The 24,613-nt window shown below is 47.3% G+C and overlaps 1 protein-coding gene across 8 annotated transcripts in view; it reads left to right on the top strand.

Annotated features, from left to right (window-relative positions):
• The window catches only part of EFCAB11 (EF-hand calcium binding domain 11), a 173,354-nt gene that overhangs the window by 42,967 nt on the left and 105,774 nt on the right, over positions 1–24,613 (top strand). The window contains exon 6 of one of the 8 annotated variants that reach the window (XM_042252861.2): positions 5,640–19,509. The exons of the other annotated variants lie outside the window; for them this stretch is intronic. Coding sequence (XP_042108795.1) covers positions 5,640–5,646 — 7 coding nt within the window. The 3' untranslated portion in view covers positions 5,647–19,509. Of the gene's footprint in view, positions 1–5,639; positions 19,510–24,613 lie in introns of those variants that run through there. 8 annotated transcript variants of the gene reach the window in all.

Genomic DNA, 24,613 nt, shown 5'->3' with positions numbered 1-24,613 from the left:
CCCTCCATTCATTTCTTCCACAGACTGTGTTGAGCGTGGCTCTTCAGAGATGAAGTCCAGGAAAGCCTCACCCCGTCCCTGAGAGCTGCAGGCTTCAAGGGGCAGGAATTGATAGACAGCCCTTCTCTAGGTGACAGGAAGGTTATTATAATTTAAATGTTGTTTATAATATTAAGAAAATCAGTTCTAGGATCATCTGTAACGATTTTCTTATGCATTTAGAACTCTGATGATATCATTCAGTTTTCCGGAGCATATTCTGTGTTTGAATGATTGATAGAAGTCAGAAGAGAGCTTCAGTGCAATGCTAGTCCTAAAATGGGGTCACTTAGGCATTTTAGCCAGCATGGAATTTAAAGAGTAGCTGTGTAAAGCAGGGGTCTCCAGTCTCCGGAATCTAATGCCTGATGGTTTGAGGTGGAGCTGATGTGTTAATAGACGTAAAGGTGCACAGTAAGTGTAGTATGCTTGAATCATCCCGAGAGCATCCCCCCACCTGCCCTGGTCCTTGGAAGAAGAGCTGTCTTCCATGAATCCGACCGCTGGTGCCAGAAAGGTTGGGGACTGCTGGTGTAACTTGTGTGGGTGTATATTTAGGAACAGCACAGCTAATGACTCTGGTTAGATCTGATTTTTGAGATACAGAATCGTGGAAGCAGATGTTGGCAGAGACTTTAAAAATCGTTGACACCATCACTAAGAAAATGGAGGCTGCATGAGCATCGTGGCCTCCCCAAGGTTACACAGACCTGGGTCAAGATTCGGGTCTCCTGGCTCCGAATTCAACGCCAAAGCATCATTTTTCTATCCTCACGTCTACAAGACGAGCCATTTTGGGTGTAAATAAAAGCAAGTGTATGCTTGTTCGGCCTCAGTAAACTTCCATACTAAACATGGAGTGCCGTTTCTGCCTGGTCTATCAGAATGGAAACCTGTAGGGCATGGCAGGCAGTTGATGAAGCTGCCCCGTGTCCGTTTTTGAACCGAGCAGGGGTTGGGAGCCCAGCCCAGGCACGGCACTCGCAGCCCCCAGCCGGAGCAGGTCGGTGCCTGGAAGCCTGCGACTGAGCCGGGCAGGGTTTCCGTCCGCCGCCCGCCTCGCCCGCCTCTTGCTTCCCGCGAGATGAATGGCCTTCTGCAGGTGTATCAGTAATTTCTGAGTTTGTTCCCCACTCAGAACGACCTCATTGTTTCGTGCTTCTTTTCCATAATTATACAGTAACAGGAAGATAAACCGGCTCTGTGTCCGGCCCACAGCAGAAATCTTGTGCTCTTTATGTAAGTTTGATTTATAGACGGGTACCGCGGAGCGGAGTGACTACGAGACGAGACGTCCGTCTTCCCGCCGCTGGTTGCCATGGAAGCCGAGTACACAGAGCGGTGTCGCTCCAGCCCTGGGGGCGCCTGCCTGGTTTCCTCCTTTGTTGTTGGCGTCTCTTAAGCAACTGCCTGGCGCGCTTTCATCGTGACAGTTAGTCATGCGCGCAGGCGTTCTATCTTTCATCTCAAATAGAAAGCACAAAAAATGTGTGACAGAATTTGGGAGAATTTAAATATTCTTGCTTCTTTAAACATGCATTTGTGATTTTTCCCCTCTTCAGTCCCATTGGAAAAATAGGTCATATTGGAAAAAAAAAAGCACATATTAATGTACAGAAATCTCAATAAAGACAGCAATACAGACGTTTAAGGAGAAGGCGTTGCCATGCTAAGGAAATCTGAAGGAACTTCAGATTCCCAGGTCTCCCGGTGTTTGGAGCGAAGTCTGCATCTGGGTAATGCTGACCCTCCAAAACCACTGAGTTGCACGTTATCAGCTCCCCTACTGGTTTGTTCTGTTAGTTTCCTTGGGGGTTCGAGCAGCCTGCGTGTTTGCTGGAGGGACACAGTGGACATTAGAGAGTGCACGCTTGCTCACTCACTCAGTCGTGTCCGACTCTGCGACCCCAGAGGCTGCAGCACACTAAGTTCCTCTCACCTGCACTCTCTCCCTAAGTTTGCTCAAATTCACGTGCATCCAGTCGGTGATGCCATCCAGCCGTCGCGTCCTCCGTCGCCCCTTCTCCTCCCGCCTTCTTTCTTTCCAGGGATCAGGGTCTTTTCCCGTGAGTGTACTCTTTGCATCAGGTGGCCAAACTATTGGAGCTTCAGCTTCGGCCTTAGTCTTCCTCATTTTAAAAAGGTATTTATTTATCGTTTATTTTTGGCTGTGCTGGGTCTTCCTTGCTGCACGCAGGCTTTCTCTAGTCGTGGTGAGCAGGGGGCTGCTCTCTAGCTGTGCTCGAGGACTCCTTCTTGTGGTGGCTTCTCTTGTGGAACACAGACTCGAGAGTGTGCCGACTTCAGCAGCTGTGGGACACGGGCTTTGCTGCTCCGTGGCGCGTGGGATCCTCCTAGACCAGGGATCGATCTCCGTCCCCTGCATTGGCAGGCTAGTTCTTAGCTCCCGGACCACCAGGAAAGCCCCCTTACTTTGTTTTTGTTGTTGTATTTTTTAAAAAACGATTTCACCCCAGTTTAACATAGCAGAGTTCAAAGTACACATCTCCCCACTGTTAATAAGTGTTTGCTGATTATCCACCTCCTTTCATTGGATTTCTAACAAGTCTGTTGGTTAGAAGAGCTTGTCCTGAAATAACTGTCTGGATCTAAAACCCTGCTCCATTCCTGGTTGGCTGTGAGGTCTCTGAAATGTATCTTAACTTGCCTTGGCTCTCTTATCTGTAGACTGAGCGGCTATAAAATTAAGATAATAATGACTTGTTGGGGGCTTAAAGGGGATGATTCATGCAAAGGACCTAGTTCTGTGCCTGCCAGGGGATAAACACTCAGGCGGGGTGACTGCAGCGGTGGCGATGGTTATCACTGAGAGGTTTGCAGGGAGCCGTGCCAGCACCAAGCCTAGGGCTCTGTCCCCAGCATCCACGTCCATGAGCAGTTGCCAGTGCTTTGTTTGACTTGGGCTCCAGGGGCTGGATTCCTCTTAACACTTTGGATCCTAGCACGGCCGCCTAGAGGTGTTTACGATGGCCTTTTTATCTGCAAGTGGAGAAGAGAAGGCTGACGCCGGAGTCGCCAGCTTCTCGTCTATGATGAGGTCTTGTTTCTCATACCTGGCTGAACATAGTGTCCACGGGAGGCGTGGGGAGGGAGGGGGCTGCCTTTTTGCATCTTGCTACAGGAGGGTTCTGCAAGGGGATCAAACCAGTCAATCCTCATGGAAATCAATCGTGAATATCCCTTGGAAGGACTGATGCTGAAGCTGAAGCTCCAATACTGTGGCCTCCGGATGTGAAGAGCTGACTCATTGGAAAAGACCCTGATGCTGGGAAAGATTGAAGGCAGGAGGAGAAGAGGGCAACAAAGGATGAGATGGTTGGATGGCATCACCGACTCAATGGACGTGAATTTGAGCAAGCTCCGGGAGGTAGTGGAGGACAGGGGAGCCTAGCATGCTGCCGTCCACGGAGTCGCAAAGAGCTGGATACGACTTTAGCGACTGAACCAACAAGGGGAAGCGTCTAATGTTTGTCCGCAGAGCCCAGAATCACGACTGACCAGCTCCCTGTCCACCCCTCACGCCCGGTGTCACTCAGATGTGGCTCTGCCTTCCTCCCGTCTTTCTGGAATTGAAGTTTTCGGAGCTGGTAGCAGAAGCGTTCTTTGTTGAAGTCCACTCCCCTTGGCAGTCCTCCAGGGCACACGGCAATGCCTGTTTGTGGGATTTAGCTTTTGTTTGGTTAGCCTTGTATTTTGTCTGTTTTGCTTTGTGCGGTTCTTTCTCCCCTCCCCAAATTTTCATGTTCGAATTCTTTGGACTTCATTTCTATTTATTTTACTAGCTGGCTTCATAGTATTGCTCCAAGTTGTTTGCTGTAAGCTATCAGAAAATGAGCAGCCTTAGATTAATTTGTCTCTTTCCCCGCCGAGCCTGATCCACGCGTGTGAACGAGGCGCACTTCTGTTAATGATTTAAACACAGTGGCCTTTGTGGTCTCCCCTTTGCCGTGGGCAAACGTCACAGCCCGGAGTCCCCACTTCTCTCCATTTGCCTCTTGGCTTTCCCCTGGATGTTGATCGGTAGGCTCACGTCAGTTCCAGGGAGCCAGCAGTTTGACTCCTCGGAATCCTGTGTTTTTCTCCCCTCGCTGTCCTTTTTCCTTCTTTTCCTCCTGTGATAAAAACTCTAGAGGCGGGCTCTCACGTCTTCCACGGGAAGCTCTCAAAACCCGAAGTGACGAGGGCACTCAGGAGACCCCTGTGCCCTGCGACTGCGCTGGGCACGCTGTGCACAGCTTTCCAGGCAGTGCCTGACTTGGAGATCCTCTCTAGAGTCTCGGTGATGTTTCTGAGTCCTCCTGAGGCCCCTTCCTGGCCACACGGTCCTCCCCTCGCGCTTACCGAGCGCTGTGCGCTCTCGTCTTCTCTTCGCGCCCTGATCGCCAGCGTGGGTGGCCCTCCTCTGTCCTCAGGATTCTACCTTTGACTTGGAAACAAATGTTTGTCTGCCTTGCAGATGCTGGGGATGTGTAAAAGCAGAGAAGACTGACACCGCCCTGCCTTCTAGGAGCTTAGCGTCTAGTTGGGGAGGTGGGTGATTAGAATCCAGGATGGTTAATCCTGAAGGATGACTGCAGAGCATTGTGGGAGTATCCAGGAAGGCTGCTGGATGCAGGCCGGAAATGGAAAGCAAGGCCGACTCCAGAGGAAGTGATGGCCGATGGGAGACCTGAAAGATGGAAATATAGTCAGACAGGGATAGCGTGTGCTCTAAGCTGAGCGTATCTGCGGAGCTGAGTAGCAGAGCTCGGTCCTCTGAATAACCGGAATCGTCAGCTGTCCTTGTTTGCCTGGCTGGGTGGGGCCGGAAGGATAAATGGAGAGTGATGAGACCAGAGACAGGAGCCGCACCAGGTCATAAAGGGCCGTGTGATGTGCTGAGGAGCTTGGAGTTGACTCTGAGGTTAATGGGAAGGCGTTGAAGTGTTCTGAGCAGAGAAGCAACGGGATCCGGCGTGAGGCTTACTGCTGTCTTCCACTGCACGATGAAGAAGGGAGTAAGATGTGGCAACAGTAACCTCTGTCTGGATTGGTCCTGGCGCCCCCGTGCAAACGCGCCCACAGTGTGTGTCCAGCTCTGCACACCCAGCTTCTCAAGTTTTCCTGATTAGCACCGAGGCTTGTCCCGAACCCCAGCTTCCCTTTTCTAGCTTCCTGTCTTGACGGCCAGGACTCCAGCTCCTGGCCGATTCTTGCTCTAAGGAAACCGTGTCATGCTGGGCACCTCCGTGCTGCCATTGCTCAGAGAGTCCACTGTTCTGCTACCAACTTGGATCTCCTGGAGTTTGGGGATCTAGCCTGAGTTCACGGGGTTCCTTTGACCCCTGAAATTCATTGCAGTTTGCATTGTTGGACCGTCCTGCCCAGGCCAACCAGACCAGATTGGGTGTGCCCCCGAAGAATCCTCCGAGCCCTTTGTCCCACAGGTGGTTGAGTAATCCACACACTCCACGCGGATCCCCTTCCTCCCCCGTATAGGGCAGTAAACGTGGGGAGGTGGACTGAAGTCAGATGAGCTGAACTCGACGGGAAACTTTGGGCAAGTTGTCTAGTGTCTCCGTGCCTCTGTTCCCTTATAGTTGTTAAGAGAATCGACGTGGCAGAGCTGTTTGAAGGATCGAATGAGTGGCTGCATGTTCAACAGGCTTCTTGTCCCATCGTGGTGCTCACTGTTTATTAATCTAGACTGCCTGAGAGAAAGAAGCAGAAGAACATTAAGGAACTTTGACTTGGGGATAATTTGCCACAGACAAATAGGTATTCATCTTCGAAGGCCCCACCTCTCACAGCGGGTAATCAGGAGATGACAGTAATGATGGTACGCCCTGCCCACTCTGGGCAGTGACCGTCCTGGCTACATTCCAAACCTGAGGTTTTATTCTGTGTTGATTTTGTTCCAGAAATTCTCTGAGTTTTCATGAAATTAAATTAGCTGTGCATCTCATAAATTATGCTTTATTCCAAAAGACAGTTATGATGTTGGCCTCAGCTTAACAGTTTGGGCCTCTTGGGACCTGCCTTTCCTTTTTAATAGAAGAGATAATAACAGCTATCAGTTGATAAGGCAGGAGAAGACAGCTCTGCCGATGTATTAGTTCACTCCACAAATATCAATACTTGCCGGGTGCCACGTGTGAGGCACCGAGGAGGGTACCTTGGGGGCTATAGGAGCAAGTCAGACGGGGACCGTCTTTCAGAGTGTGACCGTAAGATGAAGTAGGAAATGATGCCTGCTGTAGAAGAATAATTCTAGCCAGGGTCATCCAGGCATTCAGCAGCTGAGTTAGGGTTGAAGACTTCCTGGAAGGAAGGCACCCTGCAGCGAGCAGCGAGGGCAGAGGCGGGTGGTGGGGCTGGTGCGGGACGCCACGCAGCCCTGGGTGTGACCCTAGAGCCAGCACACAGCGCTTGCCGCCCTCAGGCGCCACCCGCAGTGCTCTGCCTGTCTCGACTGTGGTCCTCGCCAGCCTATGACATTTTACAGATGAGGAGACCGAGGCACAGCAGGGCCAAGTCACGTGGGTCAGATCACCGTAGCTGATAGAGTTTGGCCTTGACCTGGACAGTCTGGCTCCAGACTGGAAACACAGGGAGGCATCCCCATTGTGCAAAAGAGACTCTGCCCCATCCCTTCTAGACCTCTCCCCACGTGCACCCTTGAAAGGGATTTTGAATCTCTTCATCAGTCAGCTCTACTGCAATTTATGGATTTCGAAGGAATCATTTTATTTAAGGGCCTTTTGTGGTTCAATTTCAATAGAATAAAGATCTAGACAGCACATAAATTTTTGCAGTCAAAAACAGAGCTCTGTAATCTACAGCTGTAACCCTTTTCATGAACCTGAACAAGCTAACTGGTACACCCTTTTTCTGAAATTCCCTGATTTCTGACATTTAGTCATAAAATCTTTTGATAAAAAATACAAAAGCCTCATACTGCAAAAAAAAAAAAAATGCTGTATTTTAGACCGTCATGAATTGTTTAAGCATCATAATGAGAAACGTTTACGGCTTCAATAATTGAAGTGCGTGTTTCTCAGAATCTATCTCCTCATCTCAACCTTTTGTTAGACCTTCAAACAAATCATGAAACTGACTGGCTTGAGTTTCTCCGCAACTCTTTCTCCTCCATCACAGGGTGATGGGATGTGCACAGAGCTGTCCATTAGCTGTTCAGGCTCCGATCTCACATTATGGGGAATTGACTGAGGCAAGTCAGTTAACCTCCCTGGGCCTCAGTTTCTTTCCTAGCTTTAAATACCTTGATTCTCTGTCTCCATACCTTTTGTTTAATTACTCTTTAAAAACGGTTACGATGGATAGCATAGTGAGGTCATTGCTACAGTGAACAAAACGACAGACAGATAATCTGGTCATCAGTTTCATCAGTCATCATCAATTTCATCATCAATTTCTTCAAGTACCATCATCAATTTATCCAGCAATATTTAACAAATGTTTATTAAGCTCTTACTGTGTACAGGATAAATGTGTGTGTTTCACTCTCCAGCGTTACTAATAACTACAGTGTTAAATTCTCAGATTTACTTGGAATTTATCTTCTCTCAGTTTCCCTGCTGCTAATATATTCTTCGCTCCAATCGAGACTTCAGCAATATGTGAACCGTGAACTCCCTGATGTTCAAGCTGGTTTTAGAAAAGGCAGAGGAACCAGAGATCAAATTGCCAACATCCGCTGGATCATGAAAAAAACAAAAGAGTCCCAGAAAAACATCTATTTCTGCTTTATTGACTATGCCAAAGCCTTTCACTGTGTGGATCACAATAAACTGTGGACAATTCTGAAACAGATGGGAATACCAGACCACCTCACCTGCTTCTTGAGAAATCTCTATGCAGGTCAGGAAGAAACAGTTAGAACTGGACATGGAACAACAGACTGGTTCCAAATAGGAAAAGGAGTGCGTCAAGGCTGTATATTGTCACCCTGCTTATTTAACTTATATGCAGAGGACATCATGAGAAACGCTGGACTGGAAGAAGCACAAGCTGGAATCAAGATTGTCGGGAGAAATATCGATCACCTCAGATATGCAGATGACACCACCCTTATGGCAGAAAGTGAAGAGGAACTAAAGAGCCTCTTTGTCGGCGACGGAATGACACACCAACACTGCAGAGTGGTTTAAATCTTTATATTTTAACACCTGCTTCTTACAGCTGCTTTATTTTATATCTTTTGTACAACCCCCTACAGGGCAAGCTGCCAAGCACTATGATTCAGAGACTATACAGTGCGCAGGCGCAGGGCGAGATAACCTTTTCTTTGGCTTATTTACTGCAGCTAAGACTTTGTTTGGGGGAACTTCCTTATCAACTTAGAATCCGTTTTGTCCCAAGGTCTGTTCCTTTTGAGGAATCAGAGAAACATCCTTGTGTGTAAGCAATGTTCTTTTCCCATGGGAACAAACAGGATTTTTAGCTGAACATCTCGTTTGCAAGAATGCTCAGCCCTGGTTGACAGTCTCGTTAGCAAGCACTTCTCAATCTTCCTTAAACCTAGTTCCCTACACTGGGCAGAACATCTCGTTTGCAAGAATGTCCAGCCCTGGTTGAGAGTCTCGTTTGCAAGCACTTCTCAACCTTCTTTAAACCTAGTTCCCTACACCTCTTGATGAAAGAGAAAGAGGAGAGTGAAAAAGTTGGCTTAAAGCTCAACATTCAAACGAAGATCATGGCATCTGGTCCCATCACTTCATGGGAAATAGATGGGGGAACAGTGGAAACAGTGTCAGAGTTTGTTTTTTCGGGCTCCAAAATCACTGCAGATGGTAATTGCAGCCATGAAGTTAAAAGATGCTTACTCCTTGGAAGAAAAGTTATGACCAACCTAGATAGCATATTCAAAAGCAGAGACATTACTTTGCCGACTAAGGTCCGTCTAGTCAAGGATATGGTTTTTCCTGTGGTCGTGTATGGATGTGAGAGTTGGACTGTAAAGAAGGCTGAGCACCGAAGAATTGATGCTTTTGAACTGTGGTGTTGGAGAAGACTCTTGAGAGTCCCTTGGACAGCAAGGAGATCCAACCAGTCCATTCTGAAGGAGATCAGCCCTGGGATTTCTTTGGAAGGAATGATGCTAAAACTGAAGCTCCAGTACTTTGGCCACCTCATGTGAAGAGTTGACTCATTGGAAAAGACTGTGATGCTGGGAGGGATTGGGGGCAGGAGGAGAAGGGGACGACCGAGGATGAGATGGCTGGATGGCATCACGGACTCGATGGATGTGAGTCTGAGTGAACTCCAGGGGTTGGTGGTGGACAGGGAGGCCTGGCGTGCTGCGATTCATGGGGTCGCAAAGAGTCGGACACGACTGAGCGACTGAACTGAATGTATCCTTCATGGCTGCATCATTACTGCAGACTCTCACTCTCTTTAATCTTATTTTCTTACACCCCCAACAAAGCAAAGACAGAAACTTTCATCTCAACAGGATCTTTAGGATGTTGCCAATTATTATTAGACCGTATACAATACTTTTCTTTCAATTTTTTTCAGTGTAAAGAAGCCCGCTTGTCAACCTGCTGCTTCTTAGGGAAACCCATAGCCATCAAAATATTCACATCTAACCCGGATGGATCAGCTGACATACTAGGTTTAATGGTCTGTAGTGGTGAATTTGTCATAGATTTGAAGACCTCTTCAGGTTGTGAGTTGCCCAGACTCAAATGCTCTGGAAATCTTACACAGAGTGCAAGTAGAATAGAGGTGTTTTGGCTCATCTCAGCTGTACTGGAAAAAAAACAAAAAATCCTGATGAGAGGGGCATCGGATAGTCATAAGTTCACGTAACAACAAAGACTTATTGGGCGGTTTGTCAGCTATGAGATGGACGATGACAGTGGCCAAAATATGCTACTTTTCCCGTGCGTTAGTGGGCGCTGGCATTGCCACCGCTTCACGCAGTCCTCACAGTGACTTAGTGAGTCACGCGTTGTCGCTGCTCCTGGTTTTCAGATGAGAAAACTAAGCTCAGAGGGTCCTCAGAGTCACGCGGTTAGTGCGCAGCTGAGAATGTTTCAGGCTGTTTATTGTCGCCTTCAGTTCATCATGTTTAAATCGAAAGTCTTTATCCTTGTCCTCAAGTCAGCTCTTTCTTACTGTTCCTGTCAGTGACACCACAGTTTCTTCAGATTCATTCTCACAGTCATTGATTTTTCCCTCTTTGTCCTTGTTCTAAATCCGTCCGGTCACCAAGTCCCTTTGCTAGTTCAGGGTCTGTCTGCTGTCAGCCGTCTTCCCATCACCCTGCGCAGGGCTCTAGGACTCACATCTGAAGCGTGGAGGCTGAAGGCCCATTCTTTTCTTTTTTCTTTTTACTGAAGTGTAGTTGATTTGCAATACTATATAAGTTTCAGGTATACAGCATAGTGATGCTGTATTTTTGCAGAGTAGACTCCATTATAAGTTGCTGCAAGAGACTTTCTCTGATTCCCTGTGCTACGCAGCGTCCCCTTGCTGCTTCCCTGTTTTATGCACAGCAATCCATATGTGGCCGCCTATGTCGCACACAGCAGCTCATCAGTCCCGTCCGCTTCCCTGTGGTAGTAGTTCGGGGTCTGTGAGTGTGTCTGCTTTGCGTGTGTCTTCATTTGTGTTACTGTTTTGAGCCCACATGTAAGTGGCCCCTACAGTGTGCGTCTGTCTTTCTCTGGCTGACTTCACTCAGCCTCATGCTCTCTAGGTCCATCTGCGTTTCATTCTGTGTGCGTGCGGCTGAGTGACATTCCGTTGTGTGTGCATGTGTACACACACCGCGCCTTTATCCATTCACCTCTAGACAGGCAGCTTGCTTCCGTGCCCCGGCTATCGTAAATAGCGCTGCTGTGAACATCGGGGCACGTGTAGCTTTTCAGATTGTTGCCTTCATTTTTCCCGGATGTGTGCCCCCGAGGGGTGAGTTTTAGTTCCGTGAAGACCCTCCACCCTGCTCTCCCTGGGGGCTGCCCAGGCCGCTTTCCTGCCAGCAGTGTGCAGGCCCCTCTTTGCTCTCCCCTCCAGCACCGGGAGGCCAGGCTCTCACTCAGCCTTCAGGTCGGCTGGCTGCCCCTGGCCCTGCTCCCCTGCTCTCCCCTCCTTTATGATGAGCTCGTTACCTGAACCCATCCTGCTGTTCTTGCCCGGGCGTGCAGGGTCGCCCCTTTCTGGGGTGCCCCCTCCCTGCTCTGCGAGCCTGGCTCCTCCCTCGGGATGCGATCGGGTCCCCCTCCTCTGTCCCGTGTCCTGGTTGGCCCAGTCCTCATGACCGGGTCCTTTCCCCCGCGCTTCCAGGCCTCCCCGTTGCCTGCCACTCATGCTGCCTGCCTGGTATTGCTCTTCCTGTGTGTGAGCTGTCTCTCATTGGTGCTTCGGGATGGAGACCAGACCCCCCACCCCACCTTGCACAACCGTCTGTGTGTCATGCAAGTCTCACGCCCTGTGTGCACGCAGGAGGATGGTAATTTCTGTAGTCATGATAGTCAACCTCTCACATCAAACGCAGGGAGTCAGCAGACCGCTCACGGATCCACTAAACCGCATTACTCAGAAACCCACCTCCCTGGAGCCTGACCACGCACACTCCCAGGTCGCAGGGGCCTGTCGTCGACACGGATGGCCACAGCCACTCCTCCCCCCCAACTGTCGGCTCTGGCCTTTGCATAGCACCTTGGCTCTGTGACCATCTGGAAGTTTATTTCTGTCTCTTTGAAGTTGAGCTGACCTTCTGACTTTGACCAAAGAACAAAGCAAAAAGTAGCAAGTCATCAAACTTGCGTGTGACCTTGAAAACTCTCCCACCCCACAAAGGATTCCACTGGGAACCATACCTCTTGCCCCATTAGCCCCTGAGTTTCCGTCCTGTTGCTGTGCAGTCCCTAGGCTGTGTCCGGCTCTTTGCAGCTCCATGGATGGCAGCACACCAGGCTTCCCTGTCCTTCACTATCTCCCGGAGCTTGCTCAAACTCATGCCCATTGAGTCAGTAATGCCATCCAACCATCATCTCTGAGTTTTCGTCCTACTGTGTACAGATAGGAGATGTGGTTTGAGACGCTTCTTTTGAAAATTATTTTATTATTTGTTTTTTAATTTGGTTTAGTTGCTCCATGATGTAGTGTTAGTTTCTGCTCTACAGCAAAGTGAGCCAGGCGCACGTGCCCGTGTCCCCTCTTCTCGGACTCCCTGCCATTTAGGTCACCGCGGGGTGCTGCGCCAGAGGGCCTCATCAGTTGCCTCTTTCACATGGAAGGTGCTTCTTTAGCCGCAGTCCTGCTGCACCTTAAAGTTCTACACATCGGTAGAAAGGGTCTTAAAAGCAGATTATGACTTGTGATGATCAGCCTGCCTCTGATACCATGGTTCTGTTTTGTCTCTCCTAATTCCCTGAATGTCATCCTGGCGTCTCCTCTTGCCTTCTCTCCTGCCCACTGTATGGAAACGAGCCCTGTATTTGCCAAACAGCAAATCAGCTTCTCCCTCACAGTATATATTTCACTTCTGTGCTACTGCTGTCTCCCAATAACGTTTTCTTTCATGGAAAATGACCATTGCTTCCAGGAGTATATGACTTTTTTTCCCAAATGCATGATGTTTTTAAAAAATGAAACTTCATTTCAGATAAAATGATCTTCAGTTTTATAAAACGGAATTTATTTTTATGGTTCTGTGGCTGTTCATCATTTTAAAACCTATTAGTGGTAACAGGTCAGCTTGAAAAATGAGGAGGTTTAAATTCAGCTTGGAATACCTCGTGATAGATTCCAAAACTGTGCCAGTAAAACTGTGTTTGAATGATTCTTGAATTTATTTTTTAGGGGATAGCTTTTTCCTTTAAGTGCGTATTCAGTCAAGCACAGTTATTCGGATTCTAGTCGACACGTAAGACAGCCAGATTCACTTGTAACATAGATATATCGTTCTTGGGGCTTTTACTCCAAATAATGACCTAGAGTGTTGTGTCTCCTTTTCCTGGCTGAGAGAAGGAATCGTATCTTAGAAGCATTTTATTCCATACTGTGTTCATATTGCCTTTCAACTCTTACTGATTCTCAGACTCCAAGAATGCCTGCGACAAGGGCAAAGAGTAATAGAATTTTGCCAAGAAAACACACTGGTCACAGCAAACATGCTCTTCCAGAAGCACAAGAGAAGACTCTACACATGGACATCACCAGATGGTCAACACCAAAATCAGATTGATTATATTCTCTGCAGCCAAAGATGGAGAAGCTCTGTACAGTCAGCAAAAACAAGACGGGGAGCTGACTGTGGCTCAGATCATGAACTCCTTACTGCCAAATTCAGATTGAAACTGAAGAAAGTAGGGAAAACCACTAGACCATTCAGGTATGACCTAAATCAAATCCCTTATGATTATACAGTAGAAGGGAGAAATAGATTTAAGGGACTAGATCTGATAGATAGAGTGCCTGATGAACTATGGGCTGAGGTTCATGACACTGTACAGGAAACAGGGATCAAGACCATCCCCATGGAAAAGAAATGCAAAAAAGCAAAATGGCTGTCTGAGGAGGCCTTACAAATAGCTGTGAAAAGAAGAGAGGCGAAAAGCAAAGGAGAAAAGGAAAGATATAAGCATCTGAATGCAGAGTTCCAAAGAATAGCAAGGAGAGATAAGAAAGCCTTCCTCAGTGATCAATGCAAAGAAATAGAGGAAAACAACAGAATGGGAAAGACTAGAGATCTCTTCAAGAAATGAGAGATACCAAGGGAATATTTCATGCAAAGATGGGCTCGATAAAGGACAGAAATGGTCTGGACCTAACAGAAGCAGAAGATATTAAGAAGACGTGGCAAGAATACACAGAAGAACTGTACAAAAAAGATCTTCGTGACCCAGATAATCACGATGGTGTGATCACTCACCTAGAGCCAGACATCCTGGAATGTGAAGTCAAGTGGGTCTTAGAAAGCATCACTACGAACAAAGCTAGTGGAGGTGATGGAATTCCAGTTGAGCTCTTTCAAATCCTGAAAGATGATGCTGTGAAAGTGCTGCACTCAATATGCCAGCAAATTTGGAAAACTCAGCAGTGACCACAGGACTGGAAAAGGTCCGTTTTCATTCCAATCCCAAAGAAAGGCAATGCCAAAGAATGCTCAAGTTACCACACAATTGCACTCATCTCACATGCTAGTAAAGTAATGCTCAAAATTCTCCAAGCCAGGCTTCAGCAATACGTGAACTGTGAACTTCCAGATGTTCAAGCTGGTTTTAGAAAAGGCAGAGGAACCAGAGATCAAATTGCCAACATCCGCTGGATCATGGAAAAGCAAAAGAGTTCCAGAAAAACATCTATTTCTGCTTTATTGACTATGCCAAAGCCTTTGACTGTGTGGATCACAATAAACTGTGGACAATTCTGAAAGAGATGGGAATACAGACCACCTGACCTGCCTCTTGAGAAATCTGTATGCAGGTCAGGAAGCAGCAGTTAGAACTGGACATGGAACAACAGACTGGTTCCAAATAGGAAAAGGAGTGCGTCAAGGCTGTATATTGTCACCCTGCTTATTTAACTTCTATGCAGAGTCCATCATGAGAAACGCTGGACTGGAAGAAGCACAAGCTGGAATCAAGATTGCTGGGAGAAATATCAATCACCTCAGATATGCAGATGACACCACCCTTATGGCAGAAAGTGAAGAGGAACTAGAAAGCCTCTTGATGAAAGTGAAAGAGGAGAGTGAAAAAGTTGGCTTCAAGCTCAACATTCAGAAAACGAAGATCATGGCATCTGGTCCCATCACTTCATGGGAAATAGATGGGGAAACAGAGGAAACAGTGGCAGACTTTATTTTATGGGCTCCAAATCACTGCAGATGGTGATTGCAGCCATGAAATTAAAAGACGTTTACTCCTTGGAAGAAAAGTTATGACCAACCTAGATAGTATATTCAAAAACAGAGACATTACTTTGCTGACTAAGGTGCGTCTAGCCAAGGCTATGGTTTTTCCAGTGGTCATGTATGGATGTGAGAGTTGGACTGTGAAGAAGGCTGAGTGCCGAAGAATTAATGCTTTTGAACTGTGGTGTTGGAGAAGACTCTTGAGAGTCCCTTGGACTGCAAGGAGGTCCAACCAGTCCATTCTGAAGGAGATCATCCCTGGGATTTCTTTGGAAGGAATGATTCTAAAGCTGAAACTCCAGTACTTTGGCCACCTCATGCGAAGAGTTGACTCATTTGAAAAGAGCCTGATGCTGGGAGGGATTGGGGGCAGGAGGAGAAGGGGACAACAGAGGATGAGATGGCTGGATGGCATCACGGACTCGATGGACATGAGTCTGAGTGAACTCCGGGAGTTGGTGATGGACAGGGAGGCCTGGCGTGCTGCGATTCATGGGGTCGCAAAGAGTCGGACATGACTGATTGACTGAACTGAACTGAACTGAGATAATTCATATCATTGCTAGAAAAGTAGAAGGCAATTTGGATAGAAAATAATGTTGATAGCTATAGTAACAGAATACAACGAAATCAGTGCTGACTGTGAAAATAGTGGAAGGATTTGCTTTTGGTTTTGAAGACCGGATCAGTGTGATCACAAGTGCGTGATGCGGGGGCCCTCCCGGTGCAGCGGGCTCCGCCCCCTTCTGATCTTCCTCTCAGTGCTCCCTTGTTTGCTACCCTCCCCCACTTTTAAGTAGGCTCAGCGTCAGGACTTTGACTTTGGTAAACTAGGGAATATGTATGTTACATTCTCTGAGAAACCCTTGACATTGAGGGGTTTTGTACTGAGCAGGCATACTCTCATTAGCTCCTCCATTAAAGGGTCCCTGAGCACCTGCTGTGCACCTGCTGCCTTTCTGGGTCCCAGGCCAGAGCTGTGAGCAAAGCAGGGAAGTCCCTGCCCTCCAGGAGTTCACGGTCCGTGGTCCGTCGTAAGCAGGCAGACTGACGGCGGACACAAGCGAGCTCCCTCAGGCGCCACGGGGAAAGCGAGTCAGGGGAAGAGCAGCTCACTGACAGCGGGGACAGGGAGGCGAGGGGAGGCCTCTGGGGGCTCACGTCGGAATAAGACCTAAACGATGGAAAGCTGATTGCCGTCTGAGAGAAGACCACCCTGCCAGAGGAAAGCAGTCACTAAGGCCCTGAGGGGGGCTCAGCTTGGCAGGATTGAGAAATACAAGACCGGAGTGGCAGGGCTGCAGTGAGCAAGAGGCAAGTCTGCAGTGAAATTTGAAAGGTATCTTTGTTTAATTAATTTTTGTTGGCGTGCGGTTGCATTTACAGCAGAGTGAACCAGCTACACGTGTCCATGTGCCCCCTCTGCTCTGGGTTCCCTCCGCACGCAGGCCAGCCCAGAGCCCCGGGCGGAGTCCCCTGAGCTGTGCAGCGGGCTCCCGCCCGCCTCCTGTTGCATGTTCAGTGCGCATATATCAGCCCCAGTCTCCCGGTTCCCTGCACCCACGGCCTCCCTGGTCTCCGCACGCTGGTTCTCTCCGTCTCCGCGTGCTGCCTGCTCATGTCTCTGTATGTTGTAAACAGGGAGACACGGGTTAGAGAAAGACGTTGGAGTCCTCAGGACGTTCCGGTTTCTGAGCATCCCTGGATGTGAAGGCGTCCTGCTTGTGTGTAGTATTCCTTTCCTGGATCTTCACCGTCTTCCTGTGTTTCTTTTAATTACCAGGTAAATACAGTTCGGCAGGTTCTTTCTGAATCCGTGCTGGGCACGAGAACCTGATGAGGCTACTGGGCACTTACAGTTGGGTGCCGCAGCAAGTGTGGCCAGCTTTCCCTGGAAAGCAGCTGCCTGCATTGTATCTGTTATTTCGATCGGTGATCACCTACCTCTTATTTACCTTCCAACATCTGATTTATCCCCAGGCTACAAATCGTAGCGTGCGGTAAGGACTGAATACCTCGTCTAAACGTCAGTCATTTGTAACGTTAGCACGTTCTTCATTAATTAGTTCCTCTTGATTGGAGACAAAAGACAAGAAAAAATGATTTTGAGGCCAGCTTGTGCATCAGGCCAAAAAGAGTTTATCATTTGAATACCTCTTTTCTGGAGGAAGGAAGTTGTTAATAATTAACAACTTAATAAAATATATGAAAGTTTTAAAAAAGAAGATGCATTCTCTTCAGTGAAGTAGCACAGATCTGCAGACTCTGTTCCGTTATTATGGCGATTCAGAGGGTCTCGTTTAGCCAAGGGATCAGGAAATAATACAGATTATCTCCTTTCTGTGCAGCCTCAGACCATATGCAGTCATAATACACTGACTGAAAATTTCCACTGAACTTGACATCCTAGTGATTTATATGACACTGAAGTGCGTTGCTTGGAGTAGTTACCGACTCTTCCTTCAGAGATAATACAAAGATTTTGTTACTTTTTTTATATTTTTAAGATGATGGTCTAGGTTTCATTCTGGCAAAAGTAAACTCTAGAGAGCTTTCCATGGTTTGCTGCCAGCAATTCCACTCCTTGGACCCTGGCTTGCTTTATCCTTTCTGACTCTCACTGATTCTGTGGTCTAATAGATTTTCCTCCTGTTTAGAGTAACACTGCAGAAGCCAGCGCTCCATTTGGTATCTGTCTCCAGAAGGGCAATCCTTCTTCCCACTGGCTTGGTTCCAGGGGGTCTGGGGAAGAGCTGGCCCGCCTGACAGCAGGGCAGGCGCCTTCAGGCAGTTCTCGCAGCTTCTCCAACTCTATTGCTTGTTCTCCTGTCCAAGTGTCTGTGGCATGTAAGTGTGCTCACGCGCACGAGTGTGTGTCTGTGTCTGAAATACTTGAGGCTGAAAACAAGATCTCTGTCTATTTTCCTCCCAAACTGAGAAACGAACCATTCCATTCCAAACATGGTCGAGAAGCCCCTTGGTTAACCCTGCCTGGTTGCATTTCCCCTCCTCTGCCCCAGTGATAATCACTATTCCTGATTTTTTAAAATCATTCATGTGTGTCTTTATATTTTATGATACAGATTTATGTATTTTAAATCATGTGTAGCATTGTGTTTTTTTTTAATCTCTCAGGCTGGCATAAATGCAAATTGCCTTTTCTCTTACTATATTTTAAAGACTCAGCCCCCTTGATAGCTCTCGTGTATTTTTCCTCGCTGTGTAGTATTCTGTTGAAGCCTGAGAAGGCAGAATAACTGGAACTCTCTTTTGCCATCTAGAAGAAATCGGGAAATAGATGTGAGTGATGGAGGACAGTAAATACATATATCAGCTCTGCACGTGTGAGACAGCTCTGTGTGAGGGATTGGCTTGCTGGAGTGCAGCCAGTATTAAATATGCTCTCCCTTCTAATCGCAGGCTGTGCAGTTCGCCTGGCACCCCCGTGGCTCTGGGGAGCAGAGTACTGTGTGCACGCCCCCCGCCTCGCAGTCAGGAGCTTCTTACAGACAGAAGAAGGGGAGTGCCAATTAGATAAGTCGTTTCTCCAGGAGCGATGAGTGAGGAGGTGGAGAGAGCCTGGGAGCGTTACTCCAGAAGAGGCCCCTCAGTGTGGAAGTAGATGGGGAGAAGAAACTTTCCCCCAGAGCACTTTTTTTTGCTATTGTACAAGTGCCCTGTGACTTATGGATCCGTCCTCCTGCTGACGGACTCATCAGCCGTTGTCACAGATGCGCTGCAGTGGGTCTTCCCGCGGGTGTCTTCCTGTCCACATGTGGCAGCGATCATTAGCATGCACGTACGTGGGAATGAAACGGTCGGGCCACAGGCATGTGGACCTGCAGCCTGACTTGCTTCCTGAGCGGTCTCTCACGCTCCCTCTCACTCGCGCATCAGAATTCCTTTCTGTCCACAGCCCCATCAACGCTCGTCACCCAACTCTTTAGTTCTGGCCAAGCTGCCGAGTGTGCACTGGAATTTTCTTACCCTTGTGGTTTCCCTGATTGCAGTCAAGTTCAAGTTCAGCGTCGTGTCTGCCAGCCTGCTCTCTCAGTCGCCTGTTTATATTGCTGGCCCACATGTGAATATTGAGCTGTCTCTTTTAATCTGTAGGGGTTCTTTATATATTCTTCGTACTAATCCTTTCTTATTTAAGTACAGAAAGTCTTTACCTATTTGATGCTTGACTTTACATTTTTTTAAAATACGGTGTCTTTTGATGTATATCTGGAATGTCAAAGGGCTTTCTCTTTTAGAGACTTTGATGTGTCCAAAATCTGAATTTATGTAGAGAATATGGGTAGTGTCCCTTAAGCATACTAATAGGGTGTTGTGATTTTTTGCCTGTTGAAGTATTTATATTATTTTTGAACAATTGCTAATCTGTCTTCCCTGTTTTAGGCAATTTGAACACTGTTTCTGCAGGATTTCTATTACTTTTCAAATTCTTTTACACGATAGAATTTAGTGCTTAATGTTTAAATCTTAATGCTTTAATTTTTTCCCTCAATATAGTTAATATGCTATACTGTAAGATGCCTCTGATCTACCAAAAAGCAAATATATCTACTGTTTGGAAACTCTGTGTGTGGAATTCTGCTTTTTCATTGTCACTAATCCTATGGTGATGCTGTATAATGCTTCATTCTCTCCTCAGAGCTTGTGAACATTGGTATTATCCAAGGGCAGTCGAATCTGGATTAAATACTGTGCCGCTTATATAAGGAAATTGCATCACAATTTTGTTAATTCTTGAGAAGCCTAGTTCCTTATAGGGTTATAGATTTTTACCAATTAAAAGATTCTGTAAGAACCCTTGGTACAGGCTCTCAGATGGTAAAGCGTCTGCCTGCAATGCAGGAGACCCAGGTTCGATCACCGGGTTGGGAATTGCCCTAGCACAGCGTGCCCTCCGTTGCCGTGACGTCTCAGAAGACCACGGGGCCTTCCCAGGTGGCGCAGGGGTAGAGTCTGCCTGCCAACGCAGGAGACTCAAGAGACCCAGGTGCAATCCCTGGGTCAGGAAGATTCCCCTGGAGGAGGAAATGGCAGCCCACTCCAGTGTTCTTGCCTGGAGAATCCCGTGGACAGAGGAGCCTGGCGGGGCTGCAGTCCATGGGGTATCAAAGTGCCGGACACAGTTGAGTGACTGAGCGCGCACGCAGCACAGAGGATCGCGGACTGGGCGGCTTAACCAACAGAGATTTATTTCTCGTGCTTCAGGAGACTGGGAAGCCCAAGGTCTAGGTGCTGGCGGACTCGTGTCTGGTGGGGGCCTGCTCCGTGATCCGCAGACGGATGTCTTCTCAGTGTGTCCTGACGCGGTGGGAGAGGCAGGGGGCTCCCTGGGCTCCCATCTATGGGGCAGGAGTCCCGGTCTTGAGGCTCCACCCTCACGACCTGATCACCTCCCATAGCCCCCACCTCCTAGGAGCAGCGCTCTGCAGGCGCGATCTCAGCACGGGCATTCGGGAGAATGCAGACGTTCAGGATGCAGCATATGTATTACAGGATCGGGCCTTTACTCTCTGTCTGCATCCAGTCGGTGTGTGTGTCTGCGGCTGGATTTCCTCGACTGGAAGCTTTCGGTTCTTTGCAGCTGGCATTTTCACTCACTCAGCACCAGGAGAACAGTGTATCAGTAAATTAGCGTCTACACACTGGCTTTATGGGAGCGGTAGACTCTGTTTTCCTTCCTCGGTTAGCTAGTGCTGACATGCTAGTCTTTCCAACAGGTTGCGTAAGTTAAGTGTCACAGCAAATTATTCCAAAGTGGCAAAGTAACAGTTTTCATACACTGCTGCTGCTGCTGCTGAGTCGCCTCAGTCGTGTCCGACTCTGTGCGACCCCATAGACGGCAGCCCACCAGGCTCCCCCGTCCCTGGGATTCTCCAGGCAAGAACACTGGAGTGGGTTGCCATTTCCTTCTCCAGTGCATGAAAGCGAAAAGTGAAAGTGAAGTCGCTCAGTCCTGTCTGGCTCTTAGCGACCCCATGGACTGCAGCCCACCAGGCTCCTCCGTCCATGGGATTTTCATACACTACTATGGTGCTAATTTAAACTAAAACTAGTTTAAATATGTAAAGATGTAAGTTTGTAAATGTGTGTAGCTCTTTACAATTTTTCCACACATGGGTAAATTTTTATTCATTAAAAATGGTGTGATTAGCGATAAAATGAGTACATGCAGCCCAAGAGCTAAAACATCGTCATGAGCCCACATACACCGTGCACTCCTGCAGCCCGGCTTCCTGCTTCCCTCGCTTGAGAACTGCCGTCCAGAGTCGAGTGTTTGCTACTCTGCCTTGAGAATACATACACACATGTATGAGCACACACGCCTGTGTATTTCCCGAATGCTTAATTTTCCTCACCTTGTCCGTCAGTCGCTCAGTCATGTCCGACTCTTTGCGACCCCCTGGACTGCAGCACGCCAGGCTTCCCTGTCCTTCACTGTCTCCCGGAGTTTCTTCAAACTCATGTCCATTGAGTCAGTGATGCCATCCGGCCATCTCATCCTCTGTCGCCTTCTTCTCCTTTTGGCCTTCAATCTTTCCTGCATCAGAGACTTTTCCAATGAATTGACTCTCTGCATCAGGTGGCGAAAGTATCGGAGCTTCAGCATCAGTCCTTCCAATGAATATTCAGGGTTGATCTCCTTTAGGATGGACTGGTTGGATCTCCTTGCAGTCCAAGGGATTCTCAGGAGTCTTCTCTAGAAGACTTCTTCTCTCGAAGAACCACAATTCAAAAGCATCAATTCTTCGGCGCTCAGCCTTCTTTATGGTCCAGCTTTTACATCCATACATGTCTACTGGAAAAACCAAAGCTTTGATTACACAGAACTTTGTTGGCAAAGTCATGTCTCTGCTTTTTAATACACTGTCTAGGTTTGTCATAGCTTTTCTTCCAAGGAGCGAATGTCTTTTAATTTCATGGCTGCAGTCACCATCCACAGTGATTTTGGAGCCCCAGAAAATAAAATCTTAAAACTATCTTAAAAAAGAGTGTCAAATTTAGGTGTTTTGTGCCTTGGTTTTTCTTCACTCATAATACATTTCTAATATTTATTCCTGTTTGGTGTATAGTTATGCTCATTTTAAGTATATTTAACATCCCACTGTATGAATTTACCATAATTTATCTATTTTCCTGTTGGTGGGCGTTTAGTAATCGCCACAAAAAATAGTTCTGTCTATTTTTGCCTTTACTGTTGGTACTGTACGAGCAACCTTATATCATCACTCTTGGTAGCTGTGTGCAGGTGTTTCTATTTGGTATGGACTTAGGTTATAAGGTATACAAATATTTACTTAGTGCCAAAATACTGTAATACCAAATGATACTTCCAAACCATTTGTGTTAACTTACACTCCCGTCTTTAGTGTGTGAGAGAGTCTATTGACCTGCGTCTTCTCCAGCCCTTGGCATTGTCGCACTTCTTAGGTGTGATAACTCACTGTGGGCTTGATTTAGTAATGATTCAGCTATCAGCTCGCCTCATGTTTGTTACATATCTGTATATTATAGATATATCCGTGGTTTTCACCCACGTTTTTTTCTCTTGCATTTTCTGTTGATTTGAACATTTTTTAAATATATGTTCTTGATACATATATGTTGTCAGTTCACAAATATTTTCTCCCAGTTTGTGGCTTGTCTTTTCACTTTCTTCAGGTATGCCTTTTGAAATATAAATCAAATTTAATTTGGTTAAATTTGTGAATTGTTTTGGTAGTAGAGTGATACTGTCTCATTTAAGAAACCCTTCCTTATCTCAAGTTCAGAAAAATACTCCTGTTTTCGTCACAGTTTTTAAAGTTTCGCTCTTGAAAATTAAGCCCTTAATTCTTCTAGGGCTGATTTCTAAATGTCTGTTTACTTGGCTGCGCTGGGTCTCCAGTGTGGCACGGGGTGTCGTGTGGCACGGGGCGGCGTCGCCGTCTCGCGTGGGGCCTCTCACTGCAGCGCGTGGGCTCTCTAGTCGTGACGTGCAGGTTCTTTCAGTTGCCCGTGGCAGGTGGGATTTTAGTTCCCCAGCTGAGGCTGGCACCCATATCGCCTGCATTGCAAGGCAGGTTCTTAAGCACTGGATCACCAGGGAAGTTTCTAAAGTTGGTTTTTGAGTATGGCTTAAGTGTGTGAGAACCGAATTTCTTCTTTCTTTATGGATAACCAATATTTTTAGCTCTCTTTATTGACTGTGCCTTCCTCTCTCTGCAGCTCTGCACACTGCCTTTGTTCATGGATTTTCTATCACGTTTCTTTGGTCACTTAACCTATCCCAGCACCAATACTGCACTGTCCTCATAAAGTCTTACAGTCTGTGGGGCGAGTCTCCCTTCTTACTTCTCTTCTTCAGTGGTGTAGTGGTTTTGAGCTCTTTGATTTAAGTTCCAGAACTGGCTTATTGAGCATCAAAAACCCTGTTCATATTTTAATTAGCATTGCATTGAGTCTAGAGATTTTCTGGAGAATTGATGTCTTAACAATATTGTCTTCATATCCATGAATATGGCATATTTCCCATTTAATTAAGTATTCTGAAAAGCCTTCAGAAAGCGTGTGCACTTTTGTGCACCATCCTGCTGCTGGTATCATCATTGTAGTCCTGACGTTCTCACCGTACGGAGCACTCCAGGGGCTCCCTGCATGCCGGGCCTCATTCTGTTACTTGGTGTTCGGTCTTCCCACCAGCCTCATGAGGTGGTCCTCGTGATGTCTGATATTTTACACAGGAGACTGAAGCACATAGCAGTTAATTGACTTGCCCAAGATCCTACAGCTAGTAAATGGCAGAGGAGGAGGTTTAGTCGCTAAGTCGTATCCGACTCTTGCGACCTCATGAACTGTAGCCCTCCAGGCTCCTCTGTCCATGGGATTCTCCAGGCAAGAATGCTGGAGTGGGCTGCCGCACCCTCCTCCAGGGGATCTTCCCGAGCCAGGGATTGAACCCAGATCTCTTGCATTGCAGGCAGATTTTTTACCAACTGAGCTACAAGGGAAGCCCCAAGAAGAATGCTGGAGTGGGCTGCCACGCCCTCCTCCGGGGGATCTTCCCGAGCCAGGGACTAATCCCAGGCCCCTGCATTGCAGGCGGGTTCTTTACCGGCTGAGCCACAAGGGAAGCCCCAAGAAGAATGCTGGAGTGGGCTGCCACGCCCTCCTCCGGGGAATCTTCCCGAGCCAGGGACTGATCCCAGGTCTCCCACATCGCAGGCGGGTTCTTTACCCGCTGAGCCACGGAGGCTGAGATGCAGAGCTGGCGCTTCCAGTCGCGGCTCTGTATTGCACACAGGGTTCCTTCGCGTGTGTTGGATTTATCCCTACATGCTTACAGGTTTTTAGATTAAGATATCATTGACATGATGTTACGTCCGTTTGAAGTGCACGTGTGTTGATGTGATTCATTTACATATCGTGATATGACTGCCTCTGTAGCATCAGTTCGTCCCTCTGTCCGGTCACTTAAGGATCATTCCTTTTTCTGGTGAGGACAGTTAAGACTTAGTCTTAGCAAATTTGGAGTTTATAATATATTTTATAGTTTTTGTTGCTATTAAAATGGTATCTTTTGGAAATTATTTTTTAAACTGCTTATCGAAACAATTAAATAGAAATGTAATTGATTTTTATATATAGATCTTATAACCAGCAACCTTGTTAAGTATACCTGTAGGTTTT

Source organism: Ovis aries, chromosome 7 (genome assembly GCF_016772045.2).
Source record: "Ovis aries strain OAR_USU_Benz2616 breed Rambouillet chromosome 7, ARS-UI_Ramb_v3.0, whole genome shotgun sequence".
NCBI lineage: Eukaryota > Metazoa > Chordata > Mammalia > Artiodactyla > Bovidae > Ovis > Ovis aries.
Note: the sequence above shows the minus strand (reverse complement) of the source record. Positions and strands in the feature narration are given on the sequence as shown.